Source organism: Ovis aries, chromosome 14 (genome assembly GCF_016772045.2).
Source record: "Ovis aries strain OAR_USU_Benz2616 breed Rambouillet chromosome 14, ARS-UI_Ramb_v3.0, whole genome shotgun sequence".
Taxonomy (NCBI): Eukaryota; Metazoa; Chordata; class Mammalia; order Artiodactyla; family Bovidae; genus Ovis; species Ovis aries.
In genome coordinates this window covers 46,827,231-46,839,623 of record NC_056067.1, presented here as the reverse complement: position 1 = coordinate 46,839,623, position 12,393 = coordinate 46,827,231, and the positions used below count along the sequence as shown (strand labels likewise).

The window sequence follows — 12,393 nt, the reverse complement described above, 5'->3', positions numbered from 1 at the left end:
TTTTCATATATATTTTTTCATATACAGTCTTTTCTACTATGGAAGTTCTTTTGAAATGACAGCAGAAAATTTTCTCTTACCTTTCAGACTTGCCCTCAAGGAGGGCAAACAAGCTCTTATCTCCAAAAAAAGACATTTATGAAACAGAATTATCCCAATGGGAAATGAGTGCCAGACTTGAAAACTGTGATCTTGAGAACTCCAGTTCCAGAGATTATTTGGAAGTCAAAGGCACATTGGAAAAGCAACAAGAAAATCAGGAATATTTCAGTCAAGGAATGATCATATATGATAAAATGTCTATTTTCAACCAGCATGCTTATTTATCTCAACATCCCAGGTGTCATTCTACTGAGAAACCTTATAAATGTAAGGAATGTGGGAAGGCCTTTAGACGAGCCTCACACCTAACTCAACATCAGAGTATTCATACTGGTGAAAAACCCTATGAATGTAAGCAATGTGGGAAGGCCTTTAGTCGTGATTCACAGCTCAGTCTTCATCAGAGACTTCATACTGGTGAGAAACCCTATGCATGCAAGGAATGTGGAAAGGCCTTTACTCAGAGCTCCCAACTTATTTTACATCATAGAATTCATACTGGTGAAAAACCATATAAATGTGAAGAATGTGGGAAAGCCTTTATTCGAAGCTCACAACTCACCCGACATCAAAAAGTCCATACTGGGGAGAAACCTTATGAATGTAAAGAATGTGGGAAGGCCTTTACTCAGAACTCACAACTTACTCTGCACCAGAGACTTCATACTGGTGAGAAACTCTATGAATGTAAAGAATGTAGGAAGGTCTTTACACAACTCTCACAACTTATTCTTCATAAGAGAATTCATACTGGTGAAAAACCCTATGAATGTAAGGAATGTGGCAAAGCTTTTATTTGTGGCTCACAGCTTTCTCAACATCAGAAAATACATAATGGGGAAAAGCCATATGAATGTCAGGAGTGTGGAAAGGCCTTTATTCGTGGCTCATTACTTATGCAACATCAGAGGATTCATACTGGTGAAAAACCCTATAAATGTGAAGAATGTGGGAAGGCCTTTATCCGTGGCTCACAACTTACTCAACACCAGAGAATTCATACCAATGAGAAGCCCTATGAATGTAAGGAATGTGGAAAGACCTTTAGTCATGGCTCACAACTTACTCAACATCAGAGAATTCATACTGGTGAGAAACCCTATCAGTGTAAGGAATGTGGAAAGGCCTTTAATCGTGGCTCCCTCCTTACCCGACATCAAAGGATTCACACTGGTGAAAAACCCTATGAGTGTAAGGAATGTGGAAAGACCTTTAGTCGTGGCTCAGAACTTACTCAGCATGAGAGAATTCACACTGGTGAGAAACCCTATGAGTGTAAGGAATGTGGGAAGTCTTTTATTCGTGGCTCACAGCTTACGCAACATCAGAGAATTCATACTGGCGAGAAGCCCTATGAATGTAAAGAATGTAGAATGGCCTTTACACAGAGTTCACATCTTTCTCAGCATCAGAGACTTCATACTGGTGAGAAACCCTATGTATGTAATGAATGTGGGAAGGCCTTTGCTCGTGGCTTACTACTTATACAGCACCAGAGAATTCATACAGGTGAGAAACCATATCAGTGCAAGGAATGTGGGAAGGCCTTCATTCGTGGTTCACAACTTACTCAACATCAGCGAATTCACACTGGAGAAAAACCCTATGGATGCAAGGAATGTGGGAAGGCCTTTAGTCACGGTTCTCAACTTACTCTACATCAGAGAATCCATACTGGTGAGAAACCCTATGAATGCAAAGAGTGTAGAAAAGCCTTTACTCAAAGCTCACATCTTTCTCGACATCAGAGAGTTCATACTGGTGAGAAACCGTATCAGTGTCAGGAATGTGGGAAGGCCTTTACTCGTGGTTCACAACTAACTCAACATCAAAGAATTCATATCAGTGAGAAATCTTTTGAATATAAGGAATGTGGGATAGACTTCAGTCATGACTCACAAGTTTATATATGAATTACCTGATGCTTGTAATTAATATAGAGAGCCTTCTCTGGTCATTAATTCATTATCATCAAAGAATTCTTAAAATGTGAACATGTAAACACATTTGCTTCATAAAGTTCAGAATCAGTGAATTTGTATGGGGGAAAGATAATGCTAATGTAATCCATGTAGAAAAACCTGTCATTACTGGAAACCTCAACTTTAACAAATTATAATAGACAATAATTCTGTTCATGTAAATATAGGAAGACTTTTAGCCATAGACATATGTCTTTTTCAAAATTATCTTGACTCTTTCAGTTGCTTTCCTTTGTGATGTTTAACATGATAATTAACTGCTGCTTTGGTTTACACAATTATCAGATAGACCTAAGAAGAATGCCTTCCTTATAAGATTCTCAGAAGTATTACATGTTATTAAATGCAAGGTTCTTAGACCAGTGCCTTCAACACAGCATATTACAAATATTAGCTATCATTATTACTGGTGTTATTTTAGAGAATTTGCACGAGAAGACATTTATGAGTATAATGAATATTGAGAAATCTTTCATTAGCACTGAACCTTGATTATTTGAGAGGAGGGCACTGTAATGAATATGAGAATGCTTTCAATCACATTTTGTCCCCTATGCTGTAAGAGGAAATTCATAATGTAAAAAAGAACCCTGTAGATTTAATCAGTGAATCGTTGAAGAGATTTGAATTGTAACAAAAGTCCAAAAGCTCTTATTTTCTGCCATCTCTGACCGCTAAGTATGAGTGTTACTTAGAAAAAAAAAAATGGATAGCCAAAATAAACCTTTCTACTAAGAAATTTTTAAAAATTTGAATGCACAGCTTTTGAGTTAAACTAAAAAAACTGATATTATAGGCTATTTTGCAATTAAAAATGATGTGAATCTGTATCAGAAAGTATTTCTCTATCTGAAATTCATTCTTTTTTCTTCAGTAATAGAATTCTTGGCTGAAAAACATTCTCAGCCTCCCTTGCAGATCTATAAGCTGGAAGAAGTGTTTGTCGGAATAGGACATTTAAGAAATAATTTCCTTTTTTGCACTTTTTTGTTTCACTACCTACAATGTGGATATTTAAATCTGCAGCTCTGGCAATTTTGTAGGAACTTTGAGAATGGTATTGAGTATTAAGGATGATGGAGCAGGATTACAGAACATGTCTGCACTTATGTTGATTTTATGGAACAGCCACCCCATTTTGGGTCTGCCTGCCTTCTGTATTTCTTTATATAAAATTAAACTTGTTTGTTGATGCTGTTGTCATTTTGTTATTGACACTAAAAATTATAATGGATATAAAAGTTTGTACCTGAAAGTGGAATGCTGTGGGCAAGAGAAATCTCAAATATGGCATTAACTTAGGTGATGGGGAATGAGGATATATGCTCAATTCTGCTAGAGAACTGAAATGAGCAGTCATCTTACAAGAAAGGTCTTGTACCAATTAAGGCTTTAATGTTAGAGAAAATGGTAGAAGTGACTCAGTGTGTGTGTGTTGGATATTTTTTGCTGCTTTCTTTCAGTAATATCCTGTGAAAGACATAAGCTTAGTGTAGAATTAGCTAGAGAGAGACTGCTAGCAGAGATTGAAAGCAATATTGCTTTATTAAGAGATGCTGTCTCAGGCCTGCAGGAGCTCAATCCAGGTTAATGGTAACTTCTTAATTTTGGAACTTGTGGGATTCAAAATAACAAAATTGATTCTCTACTCCTAACTGAAGCCACTTTAGAGTGGTCTTCAATAGCAGTCTGAACAAGAAAATGAAACCATTGCCCCATCCATAGAAAGACACTGAGTCTCCTTCAAAGAATTTAAAATATTTCCCCCCTCAAGCCTGTCATTTTAAATTTAGTCATAACATTCCAGCTACTGTCATAGCTGTTTAGGATATATTAATGAGAATTCTAGCAGGAGATGGAATAATAAATTGTAGAGTATGTTAGAATAAATGGTATTGGATGGGGTCTTTAAAAAGGAGTTGGGAGGAATATGATAATATTTGTTGCTGTATGAAATAGAAAGTGAAAGCACGGGCGAGAGGAGCTACTCCATGTCCGAGGTCCGGGGCAGCAGCCGAAAGTGCCAGGCTGCGATGGCACAGGAATGGCCGAGAGGAGCTACCCCACAACCGAGGTCAGAGGCGGCGGCCGGGAGGAGCTACCCCACGTCCAAGGTCAGTGGCGGCAGCTGAGAGGAGCTACCCTGCGTCCGAGGTCAGGGGCGGTGGCCGAGAGTGCCAGGCTGCAACAGCGCAGGAGCAGCCAAAAGGAGCAACTCCATGTTCAAGGAGCAGTGGCTACGCAGGCGCAGGAGGGCCTAGAGGAGCTATTCCACATTCAAGGTCAGGAGGGGCGGCAGTGAGGAGATACCCCTCGTCCAAGGTAAGGAGCAGTGGCTACACTTTGCTGGAGTAGCTGTGAAGAGATACCCCACGTCCAAGGTAAGAGAAACCCAAGTAAGACAGTAGGTGTTGCAAGAGGGCATCAGAGGGTAGACACACTGAAACCATACTCACAGAAAGCTAGTCAATCTAATCACACTAGGACCACAGCCTTGTCTAACTCAATGAAACTAAGCCATGCCCATGGTGGAGAGGTCTGACAGAATGTGGTCCACTGGAGAAGGGAATGGCAAACCGCTTCAGTATTCTTGCCTTGAGAACCCCATGAACAGTATGAAAAGGCAAAATGATAAGATACTGAAAGAGGAACTCCCCAGGTCAGTAGGTGCCCATATGCTACTGGAGATCAGTGGAGAAATAACTCCAGAAAGAATGAAGGGATGGAGCCAGAGCAAAAACTATACCCAGTTGTGGATGTGACTGGTGGTAAAAGAAAGGTCCAATGCTGTAAAGAGCAATATTGCATAGGAACCTGGCATGTTAGGTCCATGAATCAAGGCAAAGGGGAAGTGATCAAACAGGAGATGGCAAGAGTGAACATTGACATTCTAGGAATCAGCAAACTAAAATGGACTGGAATGGGTGAATTTAACTCAGATGACCATTATATCTACTGCGGGCAGGAATCCCTCAGAAGAAATGGGGTAACCATCATGGTCAACAAGAGTCCGAAATGCAGTACTTGGATGCAATCTCAAAAACGACAAAATGATCTCTGTTTGTTTCCAAGGCAAACCATTCAATATCACAATAATCCAAGTTTATGCCCCAGCCAGTAACACTGAAGAAGCTGAAGTTGAACGGTTCTATGAAGACCTACAAGACCTTTTAGAACTAACACTCAAAAAGGATGTCCTTTTCATTATAGGGGACTGGAATGCAAAAGTAGGAGGTCAAGAAACACCTTGAGTAACAGGCAAATTTGGCCTTGGAATGCGGAATGAAGCAGGGCAAAGACTAATAGAGTTTTGCCAAGAAAATGCACTGGTCATAGCAAACACCATCTTCCAACAACACAAGAGAAGACTCTACACGTAGACATCACCAGATCGTAAACACTGAAATCAGATTGATTATATTCTTTGCAGCCAAAGATGGAGAAGCTCTATACAGTCAACAAAAACAAGACCAGGAGCTGACTGTGGCTCAGATCATGAACTCCTTATTGCCAAATTTAGACTGAAATTGAAAAAAGTAGGGAAAACCACTACAACATTCAAGTATGACCTAAATCAAATCCCTTATGATTATACAGTGGAAGTGAGAAATAGATTTAAGGGACTAGATCTGATAGACAGAGTGCCTGATGAACTATGGAATGAGGTTCGTGACACTGTACAGGAGAGAGGGATCAAGACCATCCCCATGGAAAAGAAATGCCTAAAAGCAAAATGGCTGTCTGAGGAGGTGTTACAAATAGCTGTGAAAAGAAGAGAAGTGAAAAGCAAAGAAGAAAAGGAAAGATATAAGCATCTGAATGCAGAGTTCCTAAGAATAGCAAGAAGAGGTAAGAAAGCCTTCCTCAGTGATCAATGCAGAGAAATAGAGGAAAAGAACAGAATGGGAAAGACTAGAGATCTCTTCAAGAAAATTAGAGATACCAAGGGAATATTTCATGCAAAGATGGGCTCAATAAAGGACAGAAATGGTATGGACCTAACAGAAGCAGAAGATATCAAGAAGAGGTGACAAGAATACACAGAAGAATTGTACAGAAAAGATCTTCACGACCAAGATAATCACGATGGTATGATCACTCACCTAGAGCCAGACATCTTGGAATGTGAAGTCAAGTGGGCCTTAGAAAGCATCACTATGAACAAAGGTAGTGGAGGTGATGGAATTCCAGTTGAGCTATTTGAAATCTTCAAAGATGATGCTGTGAAAGTGCTGCACTCAATATGCCAGCAAATTTGGAAAACAGCAGTGGCCACAGGACTGGAAAAGGTCAGTTTTCATTCCAATCCCAAAGAAAGGAAATGCAAAAGAATGCTCAAACTACTGCACAATTGTACTCATCTCACATGCTAGTAAATAATGCTCAAAATTCTCCAAGATAGGCTTCAGCAATACATGAACTGTGAAGATCCAGATGTTCAAGCTGGTTTTAGAAAAGGCAGAGGAACTAGAGATCAAATTGCCAACATCTGCTGGATCATGGAAAAAGCAAGAGAGTTCCAGAAAAACATCTATTTCTGCTTTATTGACTATGCCAAAGCCTTTGACTGTGTGAATCACCACAAACTGTGGACAGTTCTGAACCAGATGGGAATACCAGACCACCTGATCTGACTCTTGAGAAACCTATACGCAGGTCAGGAAGCAACAGTTAGAACTGGACATGGAACAATAGACTGGTTCCAAATAAGAAAAGGAGTACGTCAAGGCTGTATATTGTCATCCTCCTTATTTAACTTATATGCAGAGTACATCATGAGAAATGCTGGGCTGGAAGAAGCACAAGCTGGAATCAAGATTGCCAGGAGAAATATCAATAACCTCAGATATGCAGATGACACCACCCTTATGGCAGAAAGTGAAGAGGAACTAAAAAGCCTCTTGATGAAAGTGAAAGAGGAGAGTGAAAAAGTTGGCTTAAAGCTCAACATTCAGAAAACTGAGATCATGGCATCTGGTCCCATCACTTCATGGGAAATAGATGGGGAAACAGTGGCTGACTTTATTTTGGGGGGCTCCAAAATCACTGCAAATGGTGACTGCAGCCATGAAATTAAAAGATGCTTACTCCTTGGAAGGAAAGTTATGACCAACCTAGATAGCATATTGAAAAGCAGAGACATTACTTTGCCACCAAAGTCCATCTAGTCAAGGCTATGGTTTTTCCTGTGGTCATGTATGGATGTGAGACTTGGACTGAAGAAAGCTGAGCACCAAAGAATTGATGCTTTTGAACTGTGGTGTTGGAGAAGACTCTTGAGAGTCCCTTGGACTGCAAGGAGATCCAACCAGTGCATTCTGAAGGAGATCAACCCTGGGATTTCTTTGGAAGGAATGATGCTAAAGCTGAAACTCCAGTACTTTGGCCACCTCATGCGAAGAGTTGACTCATTGGAAAAGACTCTGATGCTGAGAGGGATTGGGGGCAGGAAGAAAAGGAGACGACAGAGGATGAGATGGCTGGATGGCATCACCAACTAGATGGACGTGAGTCTGAGTGAACCCAGGAGTTGGTGATGGACAGGGAGGCCTGGTGTGCTGCAATTCATGGGGTTGCAGAGTCAGACATGACTGAGTGACTGAAACGAACTGAAATAGAATGATGAGAGTAGACCATGGAGAAGGAAAGATCTGAGTAAAGATTTGAAGGTGTGAGGGAGTAAGTCTGTGGTTATCTAAGGGAAGAGCATACTAGACAGAAAAAGTTAGAGCAAAGGCCTCAGAGTGGAACTCTGCTGGTGTATTTGAGGAATATGGGGGAAGCTATAGTAGAGGAGTGTGTAAAGCGATGATTGATAGAGGAGGTCAGGTAACAGGGCCATATCTTGTAAGTCATTGTAAGCATTTTGTATTTTATTCTGAGGGAAATGGGCAGCCCTTGGAGAGTTTTGAATGGACGACTTAATTTGACATGCTGCTTTTGTGTTAAAAAAAAAAAAAAAACACCAAAACCTAGGTACAAGACTATGGTGTTAATTCAGATAAATGATGGTGGCTCAGACCACGGTGATAAAAATGGTGAGTAGTGATTGGATTATCGATACATGTTAAATATGATGGAGCAGGCAAAATCTGTTTAGGGAAAGGATGTCAGTTGTGAGAGGAAGAGAAAAGCCCAAGGTGACATTACCTCAAAAGTTTTGGTTCCAAGCAACTGGCAAGATATGTTCCCATCTGCTGTGATGCGGAAAGCTACTGTTCCATCAGTTTTATTGAGTAACCACTTGGATATTCTAGCTTGTACTAGTCTAGAGATTATATTAATTTGTAGTCATTGCCTATGAGATGGCTGGATGGCATCACGGACTCGGACGTGAGTCTGAGTGAACTCCGGGAGATGGTGACGGACAGGGAGGCCTGGCGTGCTGTGATTCATGGGGTCGCAAAGAGTCAGACACGACTGAGCGACTGAACTGCACTGACTGAACTGCCTATGTTTATTTAAATTAAGGAGGCAGGCTAAGATTATTAAGGACCTACATGTAAATGAAAGAATACCAAAGACTGATCACAGTGTGTTCCAACATTAAAGAGTTCATGGGTAAAAGCACAGACCAGTAAAAGATGCTAAGGAAGACCAGTGAGATGGAAGGAAAACCGAGACTGACATTACAGAAGCCAAATGAAAGTGAGTCAAAGAAAGAATAATCAGAGATACAGATACCTTTGGCAAGTTACATAATTGTGTAAGGCTTGAGAATTGACTATTTTATTTAGCAATATTGATGTTACTGTTGACCTTGAAAAGAGCAGGGTTATTTCTGATTTCTCTGTTTTGGAGTGAAATGAAAGCCTGATAAGAGAATAGAAATTGCAGACAGTGAGTACAGAGATAACTGTTTGGAGGTGTTGTGCTGCAAAAGAAAACAAATAATAATTAGTTAATAATTAGTGTAGCAGTAGGAATCGGAGTGTTTTGTTTTCAGGATGGGAGAAGTAATAGCAATTCTGTATGCTGATTGGAATAATCCAGTAAGGGACAAGGGTGGATGATTTAAGACAAAGAAGAAAGACGTACTGGAGCAAAGACCATGTGTAGGTGAGAAGGAATAAGATTAGAGGATGAGAGGATTAGTTTAGGTAATACCATGGGAGACTTATTCCTGGCAATAAAATGGCAGAATATGGAGTGCAGATGCTGGGAAGTGAGTAAATGATGTTGAAATCTTCAGAAGTGTTCTTCTGCTCCCTTCAGTGCATTCACGAAGTGGTAAGCAAGGTTAGCTGGAAGTATGAGAGATAAGTTTGGGGTTTAAAAGAAGAGAGATTATGAAATAGTCACTAAAATGAGATACTTAATGTACTGTGTAATTGATGTGAAGTCGCTCAGTCATGTCCAACTCTGCGACCCCATGGACTGTAGCTTATCAGGCTCTTCCATCCATGGAATTTTCCAGGCAAGAGTGCTGGAGTGGATTGCCATTTCCTTCTCCAGAGGACTGTATACTTAGGAACATTAAAAGGCAAAGGGGCTAGTAAAAAGAATCATAAAGCTTAAAACTATGTTAACATAAGACCTTTGGAATTGCCATTAAACAGTAGCAAATAGTTTGAAAGCTTACTGTTTTTGAGGAAATTGTTCTGCTAATTAAACCCAGTTGCCTGCCACAGTCTGACTCAAACCCCTCAAACAGTCCTCAGACTATCATACAAACCCATCAGGAAATTATCCATTTATGTAAATTTGTCCATAGGAAACTATGTAAGAAAAAAATATATACATCTATACCTCATGTGGTCTTTCTTCATTTGCTTTTTAAAATATATTAACTATTACATATATATTTTTTTAAATGTGCTTTGCTTTTTCATTTATTTTGGCAATTGTTCAAATTTTCTGTTGCTGCATTAACAACTGCCCCAAACTTGGCTTAAAAAACAACAATCATTTATTTAATTCACACATCTACAAAAATTTGTCAAGACTTAGCAGTGACATCTCAAGTGGAGTAACTTGAAAGCTAGGAGTCATCTAATGGCTAAAGGCTAGAATCACCAAAAGACTCACTCACTCACATGCCTGGTATTTGATTCTGGCTGTCATCTGGACCGCAGAATCGTTGGCACAGTACCTACATGTGATGTCTCTATGTGGCTGCCTGACCTGTGACTTGAGTTCCAAGAGTGTATCCCAAAGAATGTGGAAGTGCATACAATTATTATTATCTAGCCTCAGAAATCACATAACATCATTGTATCATATTCCTTTGGTTGAGGGAGTTTTAACTCAATGACGTATCATAAAGTAAAAAGAGCTTGTAGGATAAGATATATTGTGCTATATTTGGAAAATACAATATGCCCCAAAGATGCTTCCATATGTAACTTTGGAAGTCACATAATCTCACTTCTGCCATTCTCCATTGCTTTAAGCAGTTGCATCTTTTTTTTTTTTTAATTTCTTAAAAAAAATTGGCTGCACCAGGTCTTAGTTGTGGCACATGAGATCTTTAGTTGCGGTATGTGGGATCTAGTTCCCTGAGCGGGGATCAAACCCAGGCCCCCTGCATTGGGAGCTTGGAATCTTACCCAATGAACCACCAAGGGAAGTCCCTCAAAAAAATTTCTGAAGCACTGATTTTTTATCATTGATATATAATTGATATACTCTTATTAAGTTTCAGATATATTACATAATGATTTTGTATTTGCTAAACAACCCACTCCAGTGTTCTTGCCTGGAGAATCCCAGGGATGGGGGAGCCTGGTGGGCTGCCATCTCTGGGGTCGCACAGAGTTGGACACGACTGAAGTGACTTAGCAGCAGCAGCAGCAGCAAATGATCACCATGATAAATCTAGTAACATCTGTCCCCATACAGTGTTATTACAGTATTATTGACAGTATTCCTTATGATGTGTATTATATTCCCATGGCTTATTTATTTTATAACTGGAGATTTGTATCTCTTTATCCCCTTCACCTATCCCCTGCCCCAAATACCCATTCTTCCCTTTGGCAGCCACCAATTTGTTCTCTATGAGTGTTTTCATTTTGTTTGTTTTTTAGACTCTACATATAAGTGAAATCATATGGTATTTGTCTTTATTTTACTTAGCATAATACCCTCCAGATGCATACATTATTAAAATGGTAAGATTTCATTTTTATGAAATGAGTAATTCCATTGAGTATATATACTGAGTTGAATATATATATATATAAATATACATACCACATATTCTTTATCCATTCATCTATTACTAGACACTTAGGTTGCTTCCACATCTTGGCTTGTAAATAATGCTGCAGTGAACACTGGGGAGCATATATCTTTTTGAATTAGTGGTTTTTTCTTTGGGTAAATACCCAGAAGTGAAATTTCTGGGTCATATGGCAGTTCTATTTTTAAGTTTGAAGGACCTTCCATAATATTTTCCATAGTAGCTGCATCAATTTACAATCCCGTCAACAATGTGCAAGTGTCCCCTTTTCTCCACATTTTTGCTAAAACTTGCCATTTTTTATCTTTTTGATGACAGCTATTCTGACAGGTGTGAGGTGATATCTCATTGCAGTATTAATTTGCATTTCCCTTATTAGTGATGTTGAGCATCTTTTCATATGTCTGTTGGACATCTGTATGTCTTCTTTGGAAGAATGTCTCTTTGGGTCCTCTGTCCATTTTTTAATTAGGTTGATTTTTTTTTTTTTGATGTTGAGTTGTATGGGTTCCCTGTATATTTTGGATTTTTACCCCTTATTGGAGATATCATTTGCAAACATTTTCTTACATCAGTAGTCTGCCTTTTTGTTTTGTTGATAGTTTTTACTTTCACTGTGCAAAAGCTTTTGAGTTGAATGTAGTTGCATCTGTTTTATTTTGCCCTTTGTTTCCCTTGCATGAGGAGGCAGATCAGAAAAAGTATTGCTAAGAACAGTGTCAGAGATTGTACCATGCAGATACGTCTTAATGGGATGGTGTCATGTTTTAAGAAAGCATATAAGATGGGATATATTTTAGTAGCATTCTTGGAAAATATATTTTGTCCGGGAGATTCTCTCAGTTATGAAGAGTTTCTTTGTGTTTATGGTGGTATATTATTATTATAGCTGTATATTATTATTTTGTTGATGCACTTTGGCAGAATTCCAAAATTCTCATTTTCTTCCTGGGAACCTGGCTACCAAGCCCTGTACCAAATTTCCCATTCTCCCCTACCAGTTATGGTCCTGTGACTAAGTGAAATGTCATCAGAAGTGATACACAGTTCCCCTCTCATTTGCTCAAAGAGTAATTTCCATGAATATAGAAATAAATCTGAATGCATCATTAATTCCAGTTAAGA

At 39.2% G+C, this 12,393-nt stretch overlaps 1 protein-coding gene across 7 annotated transcripts in view; it reads left to right on the top strand.

Annotated features, from left to right (window-relative positions):
• Positions 1–3,276, top strand: part of ZNF420 (zinc finger protein 420) — a 28,782-nt gene extending 25,506 nt beyond the window's left edge. For all 7 annotated transcript variants that reach the window (XM_042230857.2, XM_004015199.6, XM_060398523.1 and 4 more), the window contains one exon: positions 88–3,276. In XM_042230857.2, coding sequence (XP_042086791.1) covers positions 88–2,015 — 1,928 coding nt within the window. In that variant the 3' untranslated portion in view covers positions 2,016–3,276. The remainder of the gene's footprint in view (positions 1–87) is intronic.
• The last annotated feature ends 9,117 nt before the right edge of the window (positions 3,277–12,393 follow it).